The 27,222-nt window shown below is 35.6% G+C and overlaps 2 protein-coding genes across 4 annotated transcripts; one reads left to right on the top strand and one right to left on the bottom strand.

The window, feature by feature from the left end:
• Positions 1-388: 388 nt before the first annotated feature.
• On the top strand, positions 389-21,124 carry LOC131669398 (mucin-19-like). 3 transcript variants are annotated; one of them, XM_058944233.1, is made up of 13 exons: positions 389-552; positions 5,810-5,980; positions 6,968-7,099; positions 7,287-7,367; positions 8,161-8,388; positions 11,955-12,158; positions 12,514-12,708; positions 13,221-13,679; positions 13,745-14,093; positions 14,161-14,626; positions 16,322-16,612; positions 16,943-17,177; positions 17,261-21,124. In XM_058944233.1, exons 2-13 carry the CDS (start codon positions 5,960-5,962, stop codon positions 17,429-17,431), a joined length of 2,832 nt encoding a protein of 943 aa, XP_058800216.1. In that variant the 5' UTR covers positions 389-552; positions 5,810-5,959; the 3' UTR covers positions 17,432-21,124. The 3 variants fall into 3 exon arrangements, with proteins under 3 accessions (XP_058800216.1, XP_058800217.1, XP_058800218.1); XM_058944234.1 differs by having other exon boundaries at positions 389-1,246; XM_058944235.1 differs by lacking the exon at positions 8,161-8,388.
• A 66-nt stretch (positions 21,125-21,190) lies between these two features.
• Positions 21,191-27,139, bottom strand: LOC131669399 (Golgi resident protein GCP60). The gene is made up of 6 exons (XM_058944236.1): positions 27,000-27,139; positions 24,420-24,827; positions 23,002-23,678; positions 22,557-22,940; positions 22,417-22,476; positions 21,191-22,331 (listed from the first exon to the last, which is right to left on the bottom strand). The coding sequence occupies exons 2-6, from the start codon at positions 24,601-24,603 to the stop codon at positions 22,227-22,229; spliced, it is 1,410 nt and encodes a 469-aa protein (XP_058800219.1). The 5' UTR covers positions 24,604-24,827; positions 27,000-27,139; the 3' UTR covers positions 21,191-22,226.
• Positions 27,140-27,222: the final 83 nt, after the last annotated feature.

The raw sequence follows: 27,222 nt of genomic DNA, 5'->3' as shown, positions 1-27,222 counted from the left end.
AATACGCAACAACAAAATCTCATTTGCTCTCAAAAATCTTGTACGTTATTTTTTGTCAAAAGCTTTGAATCCGAAGGGAAAAAGTTGACGATCATCGGATGATCGAGACGCATGGATAATCAGGCGGATATAGATAATTGCAAAGTTGCAATAACAAAAGCCGTAACGAAGCTAGCAATTAATCCGAAAACTTGCACGCAGAGGGAGAGCGAGAGCTAGAGGGAGAGTACGATGTACGTATCCTCCATGAGGGTAAAAACAAGCCACCGCGCCACGCCGCACTGCACTGCACCGACGCGATGTATATACGAGAAGGGGTGGAAGAGGGCGAGTAGATGGAAGGGAAGCTTGGCGTCGGCCTCTCTCGTCAGTCGGCCGCGACCAATCGTTGAGGGTAGCTGCTGCTGCTCGTTCTCTTCTCTCTCTTCTCTCTCTCTCTCTCTTCCTCTCTCTTCCTCCTCCTCTTCTTTCTCTCTTTTGTCCCATTCTACTAGTGCTCCGGCGATGAGGCCGGGAGAGAAGCCTGGTGGCGCCAGGACGCCAAGACACGAGGTGTGTGTGTTTGTGTTCGATACCGTGCTCTTTTATTCTTATATATCTCTTCGTTTTTGTGCTTCGCGCTTCATAGTGTTTTTTGATTAATTGCTCCTTTCTTTCTTTGACGGCGAGTGAGTATATATACCGCTCCTCTTTCCTTTAACGGCCAAGTTTCGCGAGCGTGTTGGCCGGCCTTCTCGACCGGCGGTAAATATTTTTGCGGACGTTCAGTGCCGGATTACGAGGCTCGAACGGAGATCGTAAAATGTGCGTGTGCGCTGGTGCTCGACAAAAACGAAAAACAATACCCTCTCCGCGTTATCGAGCAAAACCGTAAAAGAGGACGACTGTTGGATGTGCCTCTATCTCCAATTCTCACAGTCGATTTACTATTTTTAAATGTATACGTGCATATTTGTCGAAAGACTCTGCGCCAGACATTGATGGAGCGATGTTATCAAATGGACTGAGAGATCTCTCGTCTTTTTTTTTCTTCAAGCTGTGAAATATATCATCGAGCGTTAGAGTTGACGGATTTTGATGGAGCACGCTGCTTTATGCACTTAGATCGTATTAAAATGAGTCGAGGCTGTAGATGTTGTCCAAGACCACTGATGCGATCTTGACGGCCGCGGAAATTTTTTTTTTTATCGGCAAACTGAACAATTTATTGATGCTGTACAGAGCTATTTACGAGTGGATGGCTAAGGTGAGATATTTCTTCTTAATCCAGTCATGGATTCTTCGTTAAAGGTTAAAGATAAATTCGAAAAGTTCCTGCGTTTTTTTGTCGACAACTATAAAGTCAATTTAATTATTACATGTGCGCTGAAATAAAAAGCAAAGCAAATAAAGAAGTATGTCATAGAGTCCTTCGCGCACGAAATTCGACATCCGCGCAAATCCAATTTATTCCGTATAATCCGACAATACTCGATTTGCTTGCAAGTCGACGGTAGGCAGGCAAACGACAAAGGTTAATTCTTGTCTCTCTTGCTTGACGATCCTCCCTTGCGACATACTGCACGCTCCGACAAGATTAAAATGCGCCAGTAAATGAACTGTAAAGTTTTCCTTAGAAGTAAAAGAACGGAACTTTTTTATAGAAGCACGCTGTCACAGGGGCGTGCACTGAACGCTCTTTATTTCCTTTTCTTAGCTATCTGAATAGAAGAAAATTTATCGTCTGCGCGGTGAAGATTAATGTGCAATGTTAAACAGCGCTTGTATGAAAATTCCATACTACGCGAGATACGGGCTAAATGTCTGCATTGTACGAATTCACTTTTACTATTTCAACGAACGATAATAGTCCCTGGGTGGACCGCTATTCATTAAAAATGCATATTCATATAATTTACATAAGCGCACGAGGTAAACTTAATTATTGACAAGTGACTGTCGCTCGTGCAAAAGTTTTACTCTCTCTTCCTCTCTCTATCTATCTCTCTCTCTCTCTCTCTCTCTCTCTCTCTCTCTCTCTCTCTTTCAAGTGTTCTCGTGGGACAAAAGAGTCTTCAAGCTATTGTGAGATTGCAATATCGAGCAAATTAAAGCTTCCGGTGTTTGTATTTAATTTTCAAAGTAGATTATAATAAACGGATTTTGCGAAACTTTCTCGTACCGATGGATCATTGTAAAGTTGAGGTTTTCAAACGAAAAGTTTCTTAGTGAGCGTGCACCACAAAAGCTAAAGCCCCATGATTACAATGTGAGAATGTATAGGGGTAGCGCCACCAAGTAGTATAACTCAGAATATGGGTCGACACATTGTCATACTGCCACGCATATAATACTCTGCTTTGGTTTATCATTTATGTCCTTTGCCAAAATGACGAAATGTAATTTACAAAGTTAGAGCTACCAGGTATTCTCTCTATAATCGCAAACGTCAACCTTGGTTACTTTATCTGCACAGTTATTTCTATCATACGTGATAATAATTAGGCCCACGGCGTGGAAGTGGTTATCGTTGAAATAAACATATTTTGCATATTAATCAAAGATAGATATATACATACATTAGAATTTACATTAGTAATATGCTTTCAAAAATTTTACATGTTCAATAAATTAAAAATTAGGCATTTCAATTTATTCTGTCACGGAAAGGTCTATTTTTAGTTGATTGTATTACAATTACATAATAAAGTGATAACTTAGATGAAAATATTACGTAAGTGTAAAATATTCAATACTTTATACTTATACGCAGATAACTGACATAATATTTATGGACAGTAAATTCAGTTTACAGAAAATAAAATTAATTTATCGAGGATTAGTTACGTCGGATTCTGATTTGTTCGTTAAATAAGAATTAAATCGTCTTGTCATTTAGTCAGTATACAATAAACTATAAGAGATGCTTCAATATAGTTATTGCAATGAGTGATACAAGCAACTAAAGGTTTCGTAAAAATTGTATTATAGAGATTTCTTTACAAAAACTACATGACTTAAAATATTACAGTACAACTTAGCGCAATAGAAAAACACGTAGTTCACTGATTTCTTTTATACTATTTGTCATTTTATCGACAATGATTTAAATACAAGTTGATAGCTAACTATTGATATATATGGTTTATCATTACATTTGATCAAACAGCACATGCAATATATGTGGTTACTAGCTTCGGACTTCAAAAGTAAGAGAAGATTTAGTATTTTATTTTTAAAAACTAGTGATATTCAAGTAAATAAAGGACTTTTTAACGTAAATAAATTTGGTCTAAGGAACCAGACATCGTTGCTTCAATCGAAGAAAAAAACAGCTCGAATAAACCAATCGAAGCAAATCATAAAAATAAGAAATAAAAGAAATAACCGACCTTAAGGCAATAGCGACAAGCGTGAAGTACTCGGCGAAAATGCAGATGAAGCGAGAGGGAAAGAAAGATAGTGAGAGTTGATTAAAAAACTGTGAGTTTGAGAAGTTTGCTAAATTGCCTTCATGTCGAAACATTTCTCTCATGCACGCAATTTCTTTCTGCGGCTCAAATTAACCCTCCGGTGGTCCTTTTATGAATGAGACGCTACATCTGAAAGCTCGCTGCTGTGTGTGAGTGTGTCAACATCATACGTGTTATCCATCAAAGTAAGTGAATCGTCATGTTTGCTAAATCAACGTCGAGACTTGTTTATCCGTTATCCACGGTTAAATGCGTTTTGGAAGGACGAAAATGTCAAAGTCTCCGTGTATTCGTGCGGTGATGCTGCATTTGCGTGTTACGTTGCAATTACCAAATCGTGGAAGTATGAAGTTATCGATCTTGTACATTCTTGATTATATATGTTCTCCTTTCAAGTAAAAAATGCACTAGTCTTCGAGTAATTAGTAATATCAATGAGAAATTAGACGCGGTGCAATCGATAAATTTTTATTGATGTTGATGCGCTTGGGACTTTTTCATATAAAAGATTTTCCTTATTAATACACACGTTGCATCGATAATTACATAATACGTACAAAACGAAGGAAAAAGATTCACTGCCCGCGAGCGACAATGGTCAATAATTCACTGAATGGAATTCACACGCGTAGTGACGCTCAATTCCGTAAAAAAAAGAAAGAGGAGTCTCTCTCTTCAAAAAGGAAAGAGGAGTCCAGCATTCCAGCCGCGTGCAATGTGTAAAAGTATTCGCGAATCAATTCCACTAATTTCAATAACCTCGGGAAAGTGGAATACATCGGACAACAGTTATTCGCTCAGTTACAATCGTCGGCTCCATTAAAACATTTTACAAATTGTCGACAAATAAAAAAGGAAAGATCGGTGGAGTTAGCACACGAGTGGAGAGAAATTCACGTTGAATCTACCTGTGCTACCGTAGTGTAGGTCAACGCTCTTCGTATAAGCCTACACAGGGGACGAAAATAAATAAAGCTGTCTTTTTATGTATCTGTGGTGAATAAATATAAATAAAGATCTCTCTCTCTCTCTCTCTCTCTCTCTCTCTCTCTCTCTCTGTCGCTCTCGTGAAGAATAAAATTTTCAGTGAAGAATATTGCTCGCATGAATGATTTAACGCACAGGAGCGCATAGATTTTCGTGTTTATTCGGCTGTTTTTTCCCTGAGATTCCGCTTCTTAGTTCTTCGATAATTCAAGGGATAATTCTTTTTTCTCTGTTTTATTTTTAAGCTAAAAACCTTTTTTACCGATGGGATCTGCTTGCGTGAATATTATTCCCAGCACGTCCAACTCGATATATATGTATTTCGCGACGCGTTTCGAAGTTTGCTTTCAAATATGCTTCGACCCGATGTATTGTCAATTTAAACGGGAAAATGCCATATCGAAATAGCTTTATATCAAACTACGTTACGTTTGACGTTTTCAATATTGCATTTCGACCGTACATGCATGGTTTTATTGAAACTTTTTAACTTTTCACGTGCGAGAAGCTACAATGAAATGATCCTCTCTTCGCCGAGAGAAGCACGCAAAGGAAATGAAAATAAAACAAATAATTATGAATATTTACGTTAACATCGTAAAATATACTATGAGACAATGGCGAAAGAGCTACTGTTTTTTTTCCTTCGTAATTTTCAAGTAGCCTAGATTTCATGAAATGCCTTTTTTCCAAGATTTTATTGTATGAATAATTTATATAATGTCTTTCTCAGAAAGAGTTATAAAATTTACATTTTTTTTATATACAAATCTTGCGGTGATAACTGATTGCTCAAAAAAAAAAAATGAGCTCGATGTTTTATATGGATTTTTAGGAAAAAAGATTTTTCGAGTGATTATTTATTTTCATAACTCTTTTGCATCTTCTTGTTGAGGATTTAGTTTTGTTTGTTCTTGCAGTAAAAATGCTTTTCAATTCAAGTCATAGTCAGAGAACAACGATTATAAAAAGTTAATTAAATCTCTACTTCACTCATGGGAGTGAACATTTTAAAGTAGAATTCATGCATACGAAGTTTCTTTACAAAAGAAGGAATAATCTTCTATAATTTTTTTCTACGTATTAAAATATTTATATACGTTTACAAACCAAATAAAAATTAAGAAATTACGTTAAATTTTCGTCGTAAAACTTTCGTTAATTTTCAGTCCCACTTTATCATGAAATACACGGCGTATAACCCGAAATTTGCACACTATAGAAACGCCTATTCATGTAAGTCCGGCCATTGTAGGTCGACTACGTCTTAAATTTAATTTGTCGTCTGCAAGCTTCACACACACACAATGTTTGAAAGAGCTCCATTACAGATAGAGAACATAGGCTATGGTTGTATTGTGTTCACACAGGTGGGTCGGAGGCCTCGCAGCAGCAAGGAAGTGAGATGAATAGCCACAGTGGCGTCTGGCAGGCAACACTGACTGACTGACTGACTGACTGACTGAAGACGAGAAGAGAAAGAGAAGAGGAGTTCAATCATCGTTCATTAGGATACAATAATGAATCGCGAGAATGAGGAAGTGAGTATTATGAGAAAGCTTTTAAAACGAATTTACGCTTCATCAAAGGGTTCCCTTAACGAAGGGAAATTTTCCCTCTTGTATACTCGAGTACTACGAAGATAATTTCACCTTCGTAATAGTAATTTCAAAGGCTTCGCTCAAAGCTTTCTTTTTTTTCAGCTGTTGATTTTATCAACATTCACGCGAGAGACTTTCATTAAATCTATTCGTGATTCTCACTATGTAGGTCATTATATTATTTTCCATTGAAAAACGTCTTTGTTAAGACTTTAATTAATGACCCTATCCTTGTTGGAATATGAAACGTCCTTGAAGGGGTAATACGAGATCCTTTTCTCTCTCTTTTTTTTTTGAAAAGTAATATCGCAGCTGTACATCTTCTTTCTATCTCCTCCGTCATTTTAATCACTTTTTCGGTTGCGAATATATTCGTCCTTTTGAAAGACTTCATTATTGCGCACGAGGCTTTGAAACACTGCGAAGCATTCGAATAATGAGCAAAGTTGTCGTAACTTTGCCGAGCTTGCCAACAATTATTGCAAATAATTGTCCTGTAATGACGCGAATTCACGGGATTCTGCACACATTTCTCAATTTTCTTTTCCAGGTTAAATATTTCTTATTTGACATAGTCTTTCTTATTTGGTTAAAAAGAGCCTGTCGTTTGCTTGGGGGTTCGTTCCCTCGGTGAAGGAGAAACGTATCTTTTGTTTGCTCGAATGCATTTAACGCTACTGTGAAATGATTTCTAGTCGATAAATTTGCTAAAAAAACAATTCGAAAAGGACAAACGCGCGTACAAAGATTTATGAAAATCCATCGTTTATTAAAGCCATATCTCTGTGATCGCATTTCAAGCATCACCTCGCGACTCGTAATGAATAGCATATCCAACAAACTATTCATTAATTGTACGCAGTTGAGCATTAAAATAAAGCTAAACCAAGGCCTCCTCTCTAATACAATATTCCAATTGGTTCGCAGCAAAAGCCAGTACCCCAGACGCTGTGCGGTGCACTGCAGAAGGAAGCCAATTGCAAATGTCTTGTGCTCTCAGTGCTAATCTACGGGTGCCTTGCCGCCGTTACTTGGTGCAGATGCGCCAACGTACCCAAGGTAGGTAAAATCTCCCGCATTCAAAATACCTCATTTCGCGTGCGAGTATATGACGTACCTACGACGGTGCTATGTAGCCTCCTCTCTGGTTGCTCTCAATTAAACTCGTTAGTATCGCAGCCGAGCGTCAACTTGTTGAGCTGTCGCGAAGAGGACAAGAAATTCACGCGCTCTCTCTTCTTTTCAGATTGTTCTAGATTTCACCACCTATCCTATCAAGAGCACCAAGCATGTCTCGCCTTGCGAAGATGGTTACATCTACATTCCCGTGAGTATGGTCGAGCGAACGGTTACCTCATCGCGCGGCACGTGTTCTTTTGTTTCCTCTGCCGTCGCAGCTCGGCTGCTTGTCATCAATCAATCGAGCGTCAGCGTCGTGAAAGCAACGGGACGGACAATTATCCGGTCGAGCGTACGGAAGCGGATATCGAAAAATCCCGAGTGCGTAATATCGATCGAGCTCGTGGCGTGACACGCAGAATTTAATATCCGCGGCGTCAGCGCTACGAAGTAATTTTTGCACACGCCAAGTAAGCTCGGCCCTCGGTTCCCTGCCAAGAGATTTCGAGAGGAAAAGCCCTGTCATATTTCCGCAACGCGCGGCTCTATGCTCAATCGTCGAAGCGTACACATTTGCTAAATTAGGTTGTCGTATTTGACCTAGGGTAAAACACACGCGGTGCAGGATTACGTGGAACACCAGCGTCCTTTCTCCCTCTGTAGTATTTTCCCCAATCAAACAGAGTAGCCCTGGACGTTTATTGGAACATATCGCCGGTGCACACATACGCGCATTCAAAGGCAAAAAAGTACGTTATGCAAAGCTCTTGCGATCGATGTATTATTATTTTTCATTCCACTCTGCGAGAGAAGTGTGCAGCTTATAAAGATTCCTCGCGTACATCTCGGCGCACGAAGGAAAAATCGTTGAAAAAATATATTCCAGTAGAATAGCGTTGGCAATAAACTTAAAAGCCCATTTCCTCGCTAAAGTCATAAATCAAGTGGATGCTCGCCCGGCTCATAACTCGCGCGAGCGCGTGTGTCTGTCTATGATACAGGTGGCGTTCATGGGAATGCTTTACCTCGTCTATCTGGTCGAATGTTACCATTCGCCTATCAGAATCGACCTCCTGCACGCGGAGGGTCAAAGCTCTGTACTCGCCAAGCTGACACAACTGAAACTTGCGCAACCGACGATCTGGTGGAAGGCTATCTCGTATCATTACGTGCGGAGGAAACGGCAGGTTGTACGGTACAGGAACGGCGACAATTTTACTACCACCCAGGTAAGGGATTGTACGCGCGATCATCGCTTAAAGAACCAATACGCATGCGAGAGCGAGAGAGATAAGCGTGGATTTTATGTCGCGAAAAAAATGCGCCTTCGCGCGAGAGGAGGACCTTCAAGGTAGTTGCGCTATAAAACACTCGCTCGAGCAATTTTATAAGCTGTTTATTCCCGATTATTCAGCTACCTACGAATCGATAAATCAAATCATACATTTGTCGATTATATATATATGTAATATTATATATATATATTATATACACCGTACATTCGCGTCTAGCCACGAATGTACGCGGAGAAAATACCCCTAATTTCATTTTAATACGGCTATTACCTTACCGCGATTCATTTTTTTTTTCCTTTTTTTTAATAGACTAGGGTACTTGACTTTTAACAAGCACTCAAAAACCTACAATTTCAAGAGTTGTTTTGCCACTTGCACAAGATGAACTTGACGACACTCGAAAAAATAATTGCTTGATTGTCTTACTACGTTTCAAATTGTACTGAAAATGTTAGATGCGCACTCATCCGCAAATTATAAATAAATTATTTAGATGAAAAAAAATCATTGCCAAAGTTGATGAAAAGGGAGTATAAAAAATGGGCGAAAAGCTCAAAACGTCAATATCAGCAGCATTCGTACAGAAAAAAATAGGGCAAATTGTAGAAGAAATCCACAACTTTCTAAAACTGTACAGGCAGGTTTGTAAAAATATTGCATTTCGAGACGATTGAACCCTACACAAATTATGCGTAACTGCGAATTACACGCTTGAGTTATATCAATAAAATTACATATTTTCTGATGATGGTCAAGCGTCAAAAAAAAGTTTACTCGAGAAAATCACTGAACAAAGAAAAATACACAAACCCTTGCATAATAAGCTTAGGGGATGTAAAAAGAACTTTGAATCCGTTTAATCAGTCTTTCAAATTGATTTGAAGAAGCTGAGTAACCTCTCGCTTTGACTGATTAATAATTCAGTGAGAAATCTCCATAGAAGCTCTCCTCCATTTTCTTGTAAACAGCGATAGTAGAGTTTTCATTTAATTTGTCACGCCCATAAATTAATTGCAAGTTTAATGCTTCACTTAACTTCAATCAGCTCGGAAATTTCCCCTCATTAGATAATTCGTCAATCAAATCAGCCTTGATTGTTCAAAAATCTCTCGCGTTATCTATTACAGCATTATTATTATCTTGAGTTATCTTTTTTTTAACGCCAATTTTTTTCCACGTGCACATAATTAATTTATCGTTTTCCTCATTCATTTAGATTGTCTAGCCCGATAAATTACGTAATATGATTTGTTGAGTGTCTTGCACAGAGTATCTCTCTCTCTCTCTATCTCTCTCTCTCTCTCTCTCTCTATCTCTCTCTCTCTCTCTCTCTCTATCTCTCTCTCTCTCTCTCCTCTCTCTCTCTCTCTCTCTCTCTCTCTCTCTCTCTCTCTCTCCATTTTCCGATCCCGCAAATTACAATGGTTTCGTCGTCAAAGAGGATTTATTTATTGGACAAAGCTTTTAGCTAGCCGTTGAAAAGATTTGTTTCTCTTTTTTTAAATGAATTATTGATCGAAAGGTTATTGAAGGTTCTACGGTGTGCATTATGAATATGCTAAAACAACGTGAAATTTACAATTCATAAACGATACTTTCTCTCTCTTTCTGTTATTGGAAAATTAAGTCGAACGTATGTGCATCGAAAACGACGAAATAAATTATAATGTATTTGAATCGAACCTCCCTTCGACGAATAAATAAACAAAGAAGAAAGCTAACGAAATCGCAAGTTGAAATACATGAAAAAAGATAGGCAATTTTAGAATCACCTGGGAAAAATGCGATAACCCAAGTTGAGAGGGAAAATTCTATTGAAAAAGCAGACGACCGAAACCGCGAGTGCACACACGTACGTAGACTGGCAGGAAATTCACGCGGGATTTTAACTTCCGAAGCACTTTGCTCGCGTGAGGGAAAAAGTTGAAGGTAACTTTCGACAAACACTGTTTGCGAATCGACCTGTTAACGACAGAAAGAAACTTCGCCGAGGGATTGGAAAGAAATTTGGTTCTAATTTGAATGCCCGGAAATTTTATATGTTTGTATCGACGGGAAGAAAGTATCAATCAACTTATGAGTGATACAAGGAATAATGAGCTGAGAAGAATTAAATTACAGTTAGTTATCGAAGTAATTAATTCCATTTCTGTCACGCAACTTTTGACTCGACAGGAATTCCTTCCCCACGACATTAATTCTGCCGTAATTACTCTTACGCGCAAGTTTCTAGTAGGAGTCAGTTATGGAAAATGAGCTTTTACCTTTCTGAAAGAAAATACTTTTTACTACGATAAATATTTCATAGAGAATATCGCACTCGCAATTATTTGAAAATAAACCACACACGTACATAAATAATAAAATACGAGGGATTCACCTACAGAAACAATGCCATGCTCTTCTCGTCCTTGATACATTTTTCTTTTTTGCGTCATTGACCAGCACGTGAGAGTACGAGGAGGGTCACATAATTAATTATTTACACTAGAATTAACAGCGTCACCGTCTATAAACTGCCGTATATGTGTGTATGTCGTTCGATCGATCCATCGCTATTCGAGTGTCCACTCTCGTGCACGTGCGCTCTTATCGCCATGCGCTGATTGATCTCGCGATTTCGAGGGGTGCAGCTTTCCTCACACACGTCTGTGTACATGAGTGTGAGTAGATATTTTTTCCTCTCGTTCTCTTTCCAGGAAAGAAAGGTCGATAGGGTGCTTGAGCTTCCTCACTGGAGAGTACCCATGCTTTCTTTTTGTTAAGTCGAGTTGATTTTCAATGCAGAGGGTCATTTTTTTCATAGTGAATCAATTTTTCCTCTTGCGATATTTATTTAATCGACCGTGTGAAAACTCGATCATTCAATAATTTTTATGTTTCACGATTCTCATTGATTTACGTGAGTAATAATTATACGTAAATGCATATAAAGTTAATTCACTCAAAGTCGGACTTGCAGTGCAGATAATGTAAAATCGATTTAACAATTAGAATATGAGAGAGAGAGAGAGAGAGAGAGTCAGCAACAGCATATCCACTAAAATCAATTGCATTATATTTTGTTCTCCAGTGTGGATTGGTTATTAGTAAATAACGAGTTTGAAAATTGAATCACCATAGCGTAACGAATTGAATGCAAAGACAAATCTAAACCTTTCTGCAATAATTGAAATCTAACGAATCGAACCGTTATAACGATTTAATTCATGAGATCAGGGGTACATGCTCGAATAAATTAGCAACAACGTCATACTTCGATTGTTTAAAATTAATGACACCAGCACTATGGGGGGGGGGGGGGGAGCAATCTAATTAATCACCCCGTACGAAAAAAAATATCACGAGTAGGAAACAAAAGAAAAAATGTTACAAATTGCCAATCTTTGTATCTAGGCATTTAAATGGCGTGTAAAGGGAAGAAATAGAGCGGCGGAACAGTTTTTATACGTTTCGTTCGTGACCTACAATGTATCCGAGTTTCTCTGTTGGTATAACAGGTGTATTACGAGAGGGTGAACTCACACGCGGCCTCGTCCCTTTACTTTTACGACTATTGCGGCTCCAAGGACATCAGCAAGGAACTCGTACTGGATCCTAAGATTCCAATAACCAAGATTACGTTGTCCAAAGGTTTTGCTTTCTCGAATGTCAGGTCAGCTACCGAATTCGAGGAAGCCAGGTCGAGATTCTTTGCTGAACAGGTACATTTTTTTTATTATCATTATTAACGTTTGCTGAGACTAATTTTCTTTTTCGATTAATGTTAGTGTGGATAGGCTATGAATTTTTGACAAGTCATTTACAAGATTGAAATATTGAAACTTGAATATATCGATCGTTTTATGGCTGTATCCGGGAAGCTGCCAAATAAAACTTTATCTTGTTAAGGCAATTATATTTCTATTGACGCGATTGTCAATAAAACATTTTCCCTGAATGACATATCTCATACATGACTTTTCGAACGACGCCACAGCTTCTGTGCAAGTGATTCAAGACATTAAATTTCAGTTTTACGAAAACCCTCGAAGACGTTTAAATAATTTGTACTCGCAGGAGTTCCGAGACGACTATATGGAGATGAGGGAAGGGTTAGATTTGGGTTGCAATTTTGGTCCAATGACACTCGTGTCAGTCCTGGGTAACCCATGGTTTACTCGCTCTTATGTTTACTGGTGCCTTAGTGCGCTTTTGCTTAGCTGGCCACTTAGAATTATCATCGAATGCAACACGCAATACGTCGATTATCAGGTAATATTTTTATATTACTTTCGTGCATTCTTCAGAATATGAATAAGCGTGTAGATTATATTTTATTGGGTAATTGTGTTTAATTTAACCTTGATTCTATATGACTCCTTAGTTTTTAATGAATGAAACTAATCGTGAATTTTACTCGCCAACTTCTAACGTGATCAATAACTTTGGAATATGTTACCTCGGAGCTTATGAAATTTACATATCGGTCTTTTTAAAAGAACTCTTGAGAAATACGTAAAAAATTAGTTTATTTTAGTTTCTTATTATTATTGTTATCACTTTAATTAAAATTTGTTGTCAACGTTTCGTCATTACTATTTTGCAAACCATAATCTGATTTTTGGAAAGAGATCAATTTTTAATAATTAAATAAATACCTCGCCATAAGGGTGACTTTACTGCGCTTTGAATTATACCTAGTCTTCGCGATAGACCAATAAAATTATGTTCTTCCGCTAAACTAGTAGTACAGTTATGGAATTGAAATGACAAAAATCTCGCAGATAACGAAGCTGTTCGGCGTGAATTACGACACACCGACGAACATCCAAATTCACACGTCGGCGAGTCAACTTTCAGCGCCAGGCTCGTACATGTTGGCGCCGAGCTATAGCGAAGCCTTGCTGATGGAATCGGCTGGTATACCAACGACAGCGACGGCCAGTAACGCGCAAACTGAAGCACCTTCGGGAGCACCGCACACCGACATGGTACCAAGTTACTCGGAGGCGTTGCTTTACGAGCGTGCGGCTGCTGAATATCAGCCGTCTCAGTACACGTCTTTACCTATACAACCTACGACAGTAACGACACAGAAGACCACCAACTGCGAGTGTCCTTGTCATGGGATATCGACGACGCTCGGTGAGTTTGCCGTGTCGCAGGAGAGCCTGACTGAAAATTGGCGCGACGTTAGTGGGGCGAACGATACTACGGCCAATTTGCGTAGAGCCAAACGAACGGTGAGTTGTCTCGAAATGTTGAATTTAATGAAAGTCGGAATTCTGATTTTTATTCACATGTTCAGAATATTCAGAGCACCGATCGTGATGCGAGTTGTGCAAGCAGTAGCTTACGCGCCGAAGCTCGAATTTGCGAGAATTGCTTGAGCGACACGGCCACGACGGCGACGTCGACACGTCGTTCACTGGCGTTAACGACGCGAAGTAACGGTGATCTCGTCGCGGCCACTGTAGCGAATGAAGTAGACGGAAGTAGTGATAGTAGGCAGCCGCGACAAATAAGATATATTGTCAGAGAATATTCGGAGCCTGATCTACGGAGAAACACAAATACGTTGAGTGAAGCAGCAGTCAGATGTATTCGGAACAATGGCATGAGTTTGGAGAATATTATCGAGAGTGGCGAGGAAGTCGGTGAGTGAATGTGTGGTAATTTAGGATTGCAGCTAGCAAGTGAACGTTGAAAAATTATTTCAAGTAGAAGGTCAACGTCAACCGTTCGAGCAATCAGCACCGTCCACGAGCGCCGATCAACCACAAGCTTCAACGAGTTCCACGAACGACGAAGCGGCTCGAAGCACAGGCGCGATACCAAAGCGCGGAACAGCGTTGCACAGCACGAGCAACCAGAGTGTGAACCGTGTGACGGTGAATCCGATCGCTGAGGCAGTGAAACGCTTGCCGAACTCGCGTAGTACGTACTTCTGCTTGAAATCGATCCTTAAGCAGAACCGCAGGCGCTTCACCCTCGTCACGCCCGAAGAGTTGCAAAGCTTGACCTGTGGCAGCGAACCAACTTCCACAACTAATGCCGCTGACGACGACGACGAAATCGAGTGTTCCTGTGATGGATGTAGAGCTGAACTTGAGAGGCCAGATCACCTTAGGATCGACAAAAACAGACCGCTTAGCTGTCAGTCGCTTATGTATAAAAGAGAGAATTCTAGGTAAGTTTGAACGTGAATGAATGCACGAAGCTTTCTTTTTGAATACGCTTGGGGATTTTTACGATGGGTGATATGGTATCCGCTTGGCAAAACTTCGTTAGAGTAGGTGAAAATGTCCGACAAGTGGAATATTATTTAAACATCCATGGTTGACTTTTTTTTCAACGTTAGTTTTCATACAAATATTTATTATTACAATAATGACATTATCATTACATTTCATTAAAATGAAATTTAACTGTTATGTTTTTGCAAAAGTTAAATTTTTCGAAAAATTTATTTATTCTTTGGTATATTTTTCATAAAATATATTTAAAAAAAACGTGTTAACGCCACATATAACTTTGCACAAATTTATGCATAAACCGTTTTTTCTCATACCCGTTAAAAACTAATTTTAAAATTGAATAGTGAAAAAAAAAGCAGTCCTCCGTGTCAAATTTGTCAAAAAATAAAAAAAAAAGATTAATTCTCGTCGTCACATTTTTCAAGATCGATACACGCGAAGGGGAAAAACAAGGTCGATGCAAATTCATAAACACGTGAACCTTTCTCTTGACAAGTTAATCGTTGGTTACAAGATGCTCTTATATATATTTGCGTGTTATCGAACAGTAACGACCTCGAGCGATTTTATAAGCTGTTCCCTTGTTAACGGGAGGTAACATACCTGCGAAGGTTAGACCAACCGTGAAATAGTTTTCGAAAGAGAGAGAGAGAGAGAGAGAGAGAGAGAGAGAGAGAGAGAGAGAGAGAGAGAGAGAGAGAGAGAGATGCCAAATACGACAACGCTGCTGCTCACTCGACCGTATATTATATTTACATTTTAAATTTGCCACCTTGATGGAGGATCCTGCTCTCAACTCCGTCCGCGTGACTTTGACAATTTAGGTGCGCGGGGTTCATGCATGCATGTGCATTTTTCTGATTGCTCGCGAGAATTTACGACAGGATTTCTTTTTCTTTTTCCTTGTTTTATTTGGAAATTCAAAATAACATTATCAGTGATTTGAATATTCATTTCATGATGCAATTGTTGATTCTTGTAAAGGTGATATACATGAATTATACCACTTGCAAAATAATTTTTTTTTCAAAATGTACATCTTGGAATATTACCTCTTTCATTGATAATAGAATGAATTCCGGTAATTTTCTTAGCTCGTAATTAAATGTTAAGTGCTTCTTTGAATTAATAAAAATACAGATAATTTGAAATTTAAATAAAGTCATGTTGTTAAAGTTCTTAGTACACTTAGCATAGTTTAAGTATGCTACATAGTTCCAAAAGTAATATTTGCCATTTATCACAGACTTAACGGCATTGTACAATCAAATGAATTATCTTGAATTCAATAATGAGAATTAACGGCGCGAATAAAATTTACTCTGTAATCCTTTGAGATAGTATGAAAACCGATCAGTACAATCGATTACAGAATAGTCCGATGAGGGTCGCCACTCGAATTTTGAAACGAAGAAAATGCTAAGAGATAAGAAACGAGAATGATCGAGATATAGAACTTCAATCTATTATACAAACTTGGAATCATTACCAAAGTTTCGCAAGAGAACAGTTCGAAAAACTTTGTTTTTCTCATATTACAAATAAGCGAGTAACATTGTTTCATCCGCTTCAACAGGCAAAATCAAAGTTTCCTTCGTAACAAAAACAAATTTGACTTTATCCTCCAGAACTCTAATCTTCGCAAGTCCAATTCAAGCAGTATGTCCATCAGATCCATTTGGTGGTCGTAACATGGTGAAAAGTGAGCATCCACCTGATTACGAGAACGCACTCAATTTGCCAGTGTTAACGCGATTACGTCGCTCGGTAGTCGAACGCGAAGCAACGACTGTCACAGCTGTTGTAACTACTGCTACAAGTGCTGCTACTGCTGTTGCCGGGACTTCGAACTCCGCCGCCAGTGCCTCGAGCCGTGTATGGAAACATCGGCGAAACGACTCTCAAACTGCTTCTACCAGGTATTTTAAATATAGTTTTAGTAATAGAACAGTCTACGTTTAGTCGGGCTATGGAAATTCAATATGTCGATGTATCGAGCGCTTTTAAAGTACAGAAAATGATACTGTTTATTTTTTAATGGTATATTGTTTTTTTTTGCTGTCAATACGGAATACATACGAGTGTAGAAAAAGAAAACAACGTTTTATTCTGATAATATTGAAAAACACGACGTCACGCGATGTAACATCTTGACCGTTTTTTTTTTTTATTTATTCTATTCCGTTATTTTTCTTTCCTACCATCCAAACGAAAGACAAAATAAAAATAATCCATTATCCAATTCGCAGTTCCGACAGCAACACGCGGACAGCGTTAATAACGACAACGCAGTCAGGTCGCGCAGAGACGACGATCTCGATACCATCGTACGACGGTGTGACAGTACCGCCAGATTTACGAAATAGCCAGGTACCGTCGACAAGTACCGACGAGAGAAGTCCATTCCTCAGGCTTGACGAGCTTGCTACTGCCTCGGGGTCAGGATCGTCTGTCGATTCGACTGGACAAAGTGGAACTCACAGGGTGAGTTGATTTCTGCATATCTTTGATGTTTTGTCAAAAACTTGTTCTTCACCACCACGCGTAAACACTTGATTTATTTGAAGGGTAAATCGAAAGCACGATTGACGAGGTCATTAACGGAGAGACGTAATACCTCAAACTCGAGACGACGTGATCGAGCGTTAAGGAAAAGTCTCACTGAACGAGTGGACACTGAGTGTCGCATAGCCAACGTTAGACGCGGCGCCCACATCAACATCGAAACCTCATTGTAGACGACTTACTAATTGATGAGATGTTTTTTTAACTCTCCGATGTGGGCTGACTTAACGCTTGACTGTACTACTTAATCTTGCCAAATATAGTGGATTATATACATGTGATCGAGTTTCTGAATATACGAGTAATGACTGTAGATGTGAAAAGTAAAATGAAAGTTTGTCGGTTAATTAAGAGTTTAGTTTTCTGCGTTTTTGTTGTCTATTATCGGCAGTTATACTCACGTCTGGCATTAACAATCTGCCTTATGAAAGCTTAAAATATATACAAATGAAAATATTGCTTTCAAAAATCTTAAGTCTATGAAGATTAGTCATTGTAAATGATGAATAATTCATTGAATTTTGAAATTCATATTTTAAAGTCGATTTCATAAACTATGGGTTTTTCAAAACAAGTGCTACAATTCAAACATCGAGCGTTTATAAAAAAAAATAACAGTCGTTTTTTTTCAACGACCAAAGTGTGATACATGTTTTTTACTGGAGTGTTCATTGTGTTTTCCATTTAAAAAACACTTTTGACTTTAACCTGTCAAAAATGATTACTTGAGAAAGTAGAATTATGTCATCAGTATATTATATACTTATTACAATTTAACGTTTTATATAATATTCATATGTAATAATTATATTGTCATTTTTATCTGAGATACAAAGCAAATAATCACTAAGTCTCAAACATACAAAAAAGGAAAATGAAGGTAAAAAAATCAATGTTTGATATTTGTTGAGATATGTTATATTGAATATTGGTTGTTACTTGTTAATGAAAAATTTGAGGCCAAAATGTAAACAATTAAAGAAATTTAATTTAACTCAATATAAATAAATACAAAAATTTAGTGATTATTAAAACTTATTTTAAATAAAAAATCAGATAAAGAATGTTGGTAAATAAAAATACTTAATAGCTTTTGAGGAAAATTGTAAATTGTAATAAATTTGTTAGGGGGATCATACCGTTATATAATAATCCTTAAATTTATGTATAAAAAATATGAATTTATTTTCAATCAAGAATAGTGCGAGCAAAAAGTAATATTTATATATATATTTAAATTTAAAAAATGCACAATTTCTTTCGGCAAATAGTTCGATCACGTACATCTCTCAAATCAAAATAAAAATGTACTTATAAAGTAGTCAAAACCTTACGAGAGATAATTTCTCGGATTTTTTTGTATTCCACGAGATACGATTGACAAAAAAAGTTCTTTTTGTACAATATTTTTAAATAGAAAATCAATACGACGAACGTATAAGTAATTTTGAAATAATAATGTATACTCGTATAGATAGCACTGTGAAATATTCATTTTAAAAAGTAACAAATGACAATTATTAATCAAAAGCAGAATATTTCGCATTCTCCAGGAGTATTACGATCAAAGTTTTCCAAATAGCCAAAATTTCGCGATATTGTAGCCAGAATCTAACGAGACTTCCCAACTTCCATATACATCAGCGTTGTACACACACTCGCATAACAGAGCAAGTGAAACGTATAGCAGAGGTTAGTGCAGATATTAAAAATCGATATCTGTGGCATTGCTCCATGTGTGAAGGTGTCTGTGTATATATATATATATTATATTTTTGTGCATACACATACACAGATATGTGTGCGCGTGTCTCTCTCGATGATATATGAAATACACTACGAACTTGGAGCTATTCTTTTTCTCAATGTTTCAAAAAAATCCTTTCATCGAACACTCTCTGGTTGTCGTAGGAGTGTGTTATTCGCTTTCGTCTTACCTTTTTCTTTAGCGAACAAATAAGGCTGTGAAATAAAAAATAAAATCCCGAGCGATGGATACGACAGAAAGAAAAAAAAACAAAACCACGATTTTTCTGGAAATTTAATGTTTTCATTTGCTATTTGTGCACATACATTTTGCTTTAATCGACATAAAGCAACAATTCGACAAATCGGGCATAAAAGTGTCTCTTCCACTCTAGTTGATATTGTTAATTAAGCCACGTATAAATGCGAAATCGAGTAATAACAAATTAGATAAAATTCGTTATTCAGTTCGTAGACGTTGAGAATATAAACATAAAAAATAATATTAAACTTTGTAATTTTCACAAACGAGAATACGATCTTATGAATAATTGTTATAATGCAAAGATTGATTCATTGTTGTGTTCAGGAGTAAAATATTCAATCTATTTAATTCCAAAAATTGTGAGTGCAAAGACACTGCGAAGTAAACCATTAATCGACTTTGGACAAATAATTTGCTAAAATACAATTTTTCTTGCAGTGAATTTTAACGTTTGATACCTTTTTAAAAGCTCAATGTCATCTTTAAATTATTATTTTATAAGTCATGAATAATATTCAAAAGAGTATACCAACATACGTACGGGTTAAGATTTATAAACATTTTTAACGGCGAATAAATGTGCTTCGAAGCTGTCCTGCGAAAATACTTAAACTTTTGGTCGTCAAAATATTAAAATGGATTGTACTATCGGTGGTTCATCACTCCACTGCAAATATTTTCTCGCTAACGCTTGTATGTATCTATAAATTTAATAAAACTCATTTCTCCTTAAATAATACTTAACCATTTTTATCTTGCTTAAAAAATTAAGCTGCGCCATGATAAAACTTGAAAGTATTTATACGTAAATTAATAATAAACATTTATTTTGTTGATACATGTGCAAAAATTTACGTTGTTTAACTTGAGGTCGGTTTTTATTATTCGAAATTACAAAATTTGTCAAAATTAGTGTAAAGAAGACATTTAAGAATATTTTACGTTGATTCATGCAAAGTATAAGAATATGTATACAAAAATTAGTTGCAAATAAAGAAACGCATAAGTATTACTACTGTCAATTTATAAGCTTGTACACAAAAAGTTGTATGATGGCCATGTGTAATTTTTTTAGCTTGTAGGGCTCGAAAAAAATATAATGAAACCAGAATGTAATGTAATATACGAAACCATTCACAATGGATAATCAATTAGAATCAATATGTATGATATAAATGTATTATACACAATCTACGCTACTACTATTATTATAAAATCATTTGAAATTATCTTTTGTATCAAGAAAAGATAGGCATGTATTTTTTTTCAATAAGCTATGATAAATTTTAAATAAGTGCTCGTACTTTAAATAATAATCTTCTTTAATTAAAAAATTTTATTTTCAAAGAAACTTTCCCTATTATAAATGTGTAATTGAGAAAACGAAAAAAAAATGATTTTCGAGCCCAATCGACGGTAGGTCAAAAATAAGAAAGGTACGTAATGCCAAAATACAGAAAACGACGAGAAAAAAGTAAAAAACCAATACAAACTAATGCCGTCTCAAAAAGTGCTCTTGTAAAAATTAAAAACCATAGTGTGAATTTGTTACTTTATAACATGTATTGATGTACGAGCGAAGGTATATAAATAGTCATCTGAATTGATGTGTTTGTTGATGATCGAACAAAAGCTCATTGTACTTCGGCGGAAAAAGCAACAAAGAATCCGTGCGAATACTAACTAAATAACTTTTTGTCGCGGTGTCTCATTGTATAAATGAGTATTAGTGATAATTTGATTATTACTACTATTATTACACTTACTATCGACTGCATCAAAGTTTCTGTATGAAGAACCTGGTTACCGTATTTCAATAAATGTTATGAAACATTGCATTCGTATTCATTATTAACTCCTTTTCTTCGCTAATTTTTTCTTTTCGGATGTATTGGATATTTAAAACAAATAAGCTGATTAATTCATTTTACTGTTATATTTTTTGCAAACATACAATACTCATTTTTTTTGACATAGTTATAATTCATAAAAACGACAATTAATATAAAGTGTAACAATATTACAAAATAAAATTATAGTTAGCGCCAAATAAGCGTTGTTTTATTCGTTGCACCATGTGCATTAATTTTTATCTAAATTTATATTATGCTTGTAGAAAAATATTTTGGAGATGTTTATAAAAAAGTAATAAAATTCCGGTTTGACACTTTAAATGCCAGCCACAAGCTAAAAAATAATGAATACCTTTAAAAACATAAATTTAATAAATATAACATTTACGCACAATATTGTGCAAAATGTGCAGTTAAAATTATTAAACATATATGCTATCAAACGTTTATTCTAATTATTATAGATTTTGATTTTAATCAACATATAAATATATATTGGCTTTTGTGTAATATATCACTGTGCTCAATATAGACGTTAAAAAATGGATTTCGTGTAAATTTCAAATGAAAATTGGCCCCAATGACTTTGAAAGGTAGACAAAGTAACATAAATAAAAGAAATCTACAAAAGAATTAAGCACGTTTACTTTTCTTTTTTTTTTTTGGCAACATCGATTACTTCATTCTCATCAATTTTATATAAAACTATCGAAACAATATATGCATGTGAAATGTACGTAAATAACAATAAATAAAATATCCATTTATTCGTCTAAATTTGTAGCATTATCACTTTACCAATTTAATCGGTCAATTCATAATTTTATATTTACACTTGACGTTTAAGAGAAAACATCAAAATCTATTCGCATTTACAATGAAAAAGAAAACGTGTCTTTAACCAACTACGTACTAAATATATAAATCTTTTGTCTTTCTTATCCAAGGGCAATGCGATTCTTTTTCGTGAAAATAGTCCAAGTGTTCTCATTTTGTTAGACTAGCATAGCGGTATAAACGATTGCATTTGTGGCTAGTGCTTAACAATTACACATTAAACATAACGAGGTAAATGACTTCAGGTTATACTCAAAGTGCCTGTAATTATTCTTCTGGGGCATCAGAAGACTTTGTGTAATATACTCGGTAATAAAGAGTTTTACTCCTCCATAATGAGTAAGAATTGTCAAACTTCAATAAATAAATACCCTAAAATAAACAAAGTATTCATTATGTATTTTTCATTGTAGTCCAAATATTAGTTGCTTCAATTCAACTATAAGTAATAATTTACCTGTCCAGGATATTGATGACTTCCTGCATATACTTCTTCTTGAGAATCTCTCCTATATACCTATGAATTTAATAATAATGTTAGAAATATAATACAAAATAATTTATTTTGATAATTTTTCTATACATAAAAATACTTACAGGCACTATAACACTAATAGGAGTCATACTTGGTTTGAACTCTGGTTTCGACTCTCCATTAATATCTCCACTTTCCAAATCTTCTCTAGTTTCATAATCCTCCTCATCTTCATCTTCATCTTCTGACTCACTGATGTGAACTGATACCTGAGTGGTTTCTGGCTTACTCCATTCAAAATAAACACCAAAACCAATATCATATCCATCTGTGGCAAATTCCCAAAATAGACATGATCCATCTTCATGTGTTGGTACTCTAACGGTAACTGTTTCGCCATGACCAATTTTGATCACTGCATCACCTGCTTCTCTACGAATGGTATTTTTAAATTCATCTATGTCTCTTCTTGTCCACATTTCTGCAGGAACAATCGGTGGCCAATCCTAGAAAATTCAAAATCAAATGTAAAATAGATGCTTTACACAAAAAATAATTTTAACAAACCTGTGGTTCATCAGAGTCTTCATCAATTGTTGCTTGGGCATCATCCAAAAGTAGAGGATCTTCTTCTGGCTCTTTCGAATTGTCCATATTACTATCTTTCTTATCAATTTCTTTTTCTTCTATCACTGATTGATTTCTATGTAATTGTTGCATATACTGATGATAATGCTGTTCCTGCAGCTGCCTGATAAGTACACCCTGCTGCTCTGGGTTTCCAGGATACTGTTGCTCAGCGTACGATTTAAATTGATAATATGTTTGCTGATTCAGTGCATCCTGTATTTGCCTTCTTTGATTTTCTTCCTTCAAACGTTCCTCTTCTTCTTTCTTCTGCAGCTCTTCCAACTCTTTCTGCTTTTTCTCCTCTTCTATTTTTTTCAATTCTTCTTCTTTTTTTAATCTAGCTTTTTCTTCTACATCACGTTTTTGTGCCTCCACAAAAGTTTTGAACAGTGGACAAAGCTTATCAAGCAGAACTATGAAGCCTTCCATAGCCTCCTCCTTGGTCAAATTTCCCAAGTTTTGCCATGCTTGTTTGCGGTCTTTACCAATAACATCTAAAACTCCTAATTCTGGTGACTTCTCTGGACTAAATTTGCCATGAGATACTTGTTGAGTAAAAGCTACTAATTTTAATTTATCTTCGTATGATAAGTGCACAGCCTTTCCTTCTTTTTCTGGAATAATGATGTTATTATAAAATTTTCTAAGCATGTAATAATACCTACTTTATGAGAGTAGCTACTGTAAATTTGCATTAAATTCAAAAATCAATTTTATTATCTCCAATTGAGATAAGATGAATAAATAAGATAGCCTGATATGATTTTAGCCTAATTAAATGTTGTTTTCTTTTTAAGTCTAATTTGATTATTTAAAATGCAAATAGCATGGTTTATTGAGATTTTAGTTCAAATTTAGTTTATAATCATGAATAAAGGTAAGTACTTGATCATACAATAGAAAATTACATATTTTGTTATTGAAAAAATAAATATATAAAGTAAAATTAATGAGTGCACAAACGATTCAATTGAAGGTTGCATCCATTGTTTATTTTTTGAATAAATGACTCAAATAATATTATCATTTGAATTGAACATTTATATTAATTCACAATATATCTCATAGGAATGCGATGAAAGATATAAAAAAGAAATTAATTGTACAAAAAGATGTCAATGTTACAAAGCAAATTTCATCAAGAACATCGCTATTAAAAGAACCTTCTGGTGAGAAGTAACGGCCTCGTATTTACTACTAATGGGCACAGTTACATTTGTCTACTATCGACCGGAGTATGGAAATGTATAAATAATAAATGCGTATGAGTATACACGACCAACGAACAACAAAGTAAGGTATACGTATATGTGCGTACTATCAAGAGAAAAAAAGCGAAAGCATGTAAAACTTACCTTTGTAAAAATTGATAGCGATTTTGTAGAGTTCACGAGTATCGAAACCTGACAGGTGTGATTCGAGGACGTTCTGCCGATTGTTCTCTTCATTTTCCGTCGTGGCACTTACCGATAATTCGTTGAATTTCTCCTCCACCACAGAGACGTCGTCAGTGCTTGTCGACGCCATTTGCGTACACATAGAGATCTATAATAGTCTGGTGGGGAGATGACAAAAGAAACCCACTGACGATCAACTATCTGCCGTTTTCAATTGTGTGTGCTCTGTATGACGATCAGAGACGTCAATCGCTGTTCCTCAGCACTTGCTGTTTAATTGATACCTTTTTGAGGTTAAGTTGTCACGACTTGAATTAACTCTTGAAAGACGCACGCGCATCAACTCAATCGTTTGAGCACCGCCATCTAGTAAAGTAAAGTAAAGTCAATCGTTTGAGTAGCTGGAGATATTACACGCAACAATTTTTTATATGAATTACGAATTATTTCAAACTTTCATTTCGATTTTTTAAAGAGTTTACGTATAATTAAAAAAAAAATAGTATTCAGTATATTTTTACTAACGATTAGTTCGTTATACATATATATATAAACATAAGTGAATGGACATTTAAAAATATCCAATTAAATCTAATTAATTAATCTAAAAAAAATTGAAATGAATTAAATTGAAAATTTATCTAATGTGCATTAAAAATTAATTGCTGAATTCACCTGTAAAAGATCCGTTATTGCAATTTTCTTTTATATAGATACTATACATTTTTTTTATTAATTTAAGAATCGAATATGTATGTTGGATTAAAGAATAATGTTATTACGAAACGGAATGCATACATGTGCTTCAAAAAATTAAAACTATGATATTCATGAGCTAAATTACTTTTCACACACACACACACACACATACACTTATCATACATGTGTGTTACTAATAATAAAGAAAACGTATAAATTACATGTACTAAATTTAGTAATAGACTAGTAGTAGCTTATGGTATTTCAGTATTTGACATTTGTTTCGATTTCTAATAGATGGCGACAGGGGTTTTCAATGTATGTATATGTATTGCAAATTGCAACGCCTATTTCGTAAAAACATGGTCACTATAATAGCGTTCGTAATTTAATTCCTTGAGGATTCCAGTGAACACGTTTTTCGAAAATATATTTTAAATAATAAGAAACATTTATAAGTATGGTTCGTACTCTGTTGTTTTTAACAATTTGAACTCAGAAAACGTAGATTAAGTACAAATTTCACGTCTGAATATATAATCTGGCAATGTATTTTATCATAAACCAATAAAACCCCTATTATCATTATGTGTTACAAATTCTAGTGTTGTGGATCTATACTGTAACAAGTCCATGCAAATAAAAATACTAAAATTAAAATGTATGGTATTGAACTATATATAGTTTGTAAAATAAAAAAAATTTTGCTTTTACGAAAGAATATATATTTGACTGATGTTTTATAGCTTTTCTATAGAATTCAGATTTCAATTTATATAGAATTTTCTATAGAATTGATTTATTGTCTTCAATATATAATAGCATAATTATTAAAATATACTTAATTTACTTGGAAAATATCGAATCTAATTTTATATTAATAAAAAAATAAGAGCAAGGTGGTAAAGATTAATCGATTATGAGGCACGTGAATGTTAAAAGCTGTGCTCTCGACACAGATTTTCGTATCGGATTGGCTAGGGAAAAAGTACCCGCCAATGAAGTTTATCTGAGATAAGCAAACAAGATATAACCGCGTCCACACGTTTCACGAAACGTCTACGCGAAGTGACGCCTGGCTCGTAATATTAAGCAAATCGATATTGTGCAGGAACTCATGAAATTAAGTCAAAGAATAATTTTCATAAAGATAAAATTATTTGTACTCATTTGCAAGCCTAAGATTACTTTTATGTCGCAATGGTGAATAAACTTTTCTTTAGATTTTTCACAGTTGGCGTGTAATTGGTCGATGTTACGGTAAAGATTTAATAACTAAGCCGTAGATAAAAATAAGTGAGCAATTAAATGGTCCGTTCCTTTGCAAGCAATCAAACGCACGTGTTACAATTACCCGAGGGGTTTTTAATCGTTTTTACGCCTTAGTTTACGTCATTGGCTTGCACCTGGTAGTCCCATCCTTTTAAATCGAGTATAGTCGATTCTGAAAACTGTATATCCATCTATAATGTACTTTTCTTTTTTTCTACTATTGTTCAACGTCCAATAATTTTTCGGTAACTGTTTGTTTATGATTATACAATAATTTTGCTAATATAGAGATGAGGTTGTAATTATTATTAAATGTTTTTTCTAGTATAAGTAACTTAGAATTAGATTCTCGGTAATTGACATTTAAGCTAATGCAAAATCACATATCCAACGATAAACATCAACGCTGACTGTTAAGTCATTGTTAAATTAATATCTTCATGAACAACCATTTTTCTCGTTGATTTATCATAAAGTTAGTGTATCGCAAGTACCGCAAACAAGCTAGATAAATTAGAAAAGTCAAATGAAATCAGAAAAATATAAATTATTTTATTTGTCTCTCACCTCGACACACACCTTTGTATACGATTTTCGGGTTCTCGTCAATCGCAACGGTCGATCCACGATATCTACGGGGTTGCGTTATCGCAGCTGGCCAGTGAAGATAAGGTTGCCCCGCGGCACTGGCTATCCCTATCTGGAAACCGAGGCATTCTATTTTTTTTCGTACAAGTGCTCGGCTTTTTTTATTTCGTCGATATAATGTATAGGTGATCAATGTCCGTCG

The sequence above is a fragment of the Phymastichus coffea genome, unplaced genomic scaffold (genome assembly GCF_024137745.1).
Source record: "Phymastichus coffea isolate CEN01 unplaced genomic scaffold, Cenicafe_Pcof_1.1 PCOF00092, whole genome shotgun sequence".
Classification (NCBI taxonomy): Eukaryota; Metazoa; Arthropoda; class Insecta; order Hymenoptera; family Eulophidae; genus Phymastichus; species Phymastichus coffea.
Note: the sequence above shows the minus strand (reverse complement) of the source record. Positions and strands in the feature narration are given on the sequence as shown.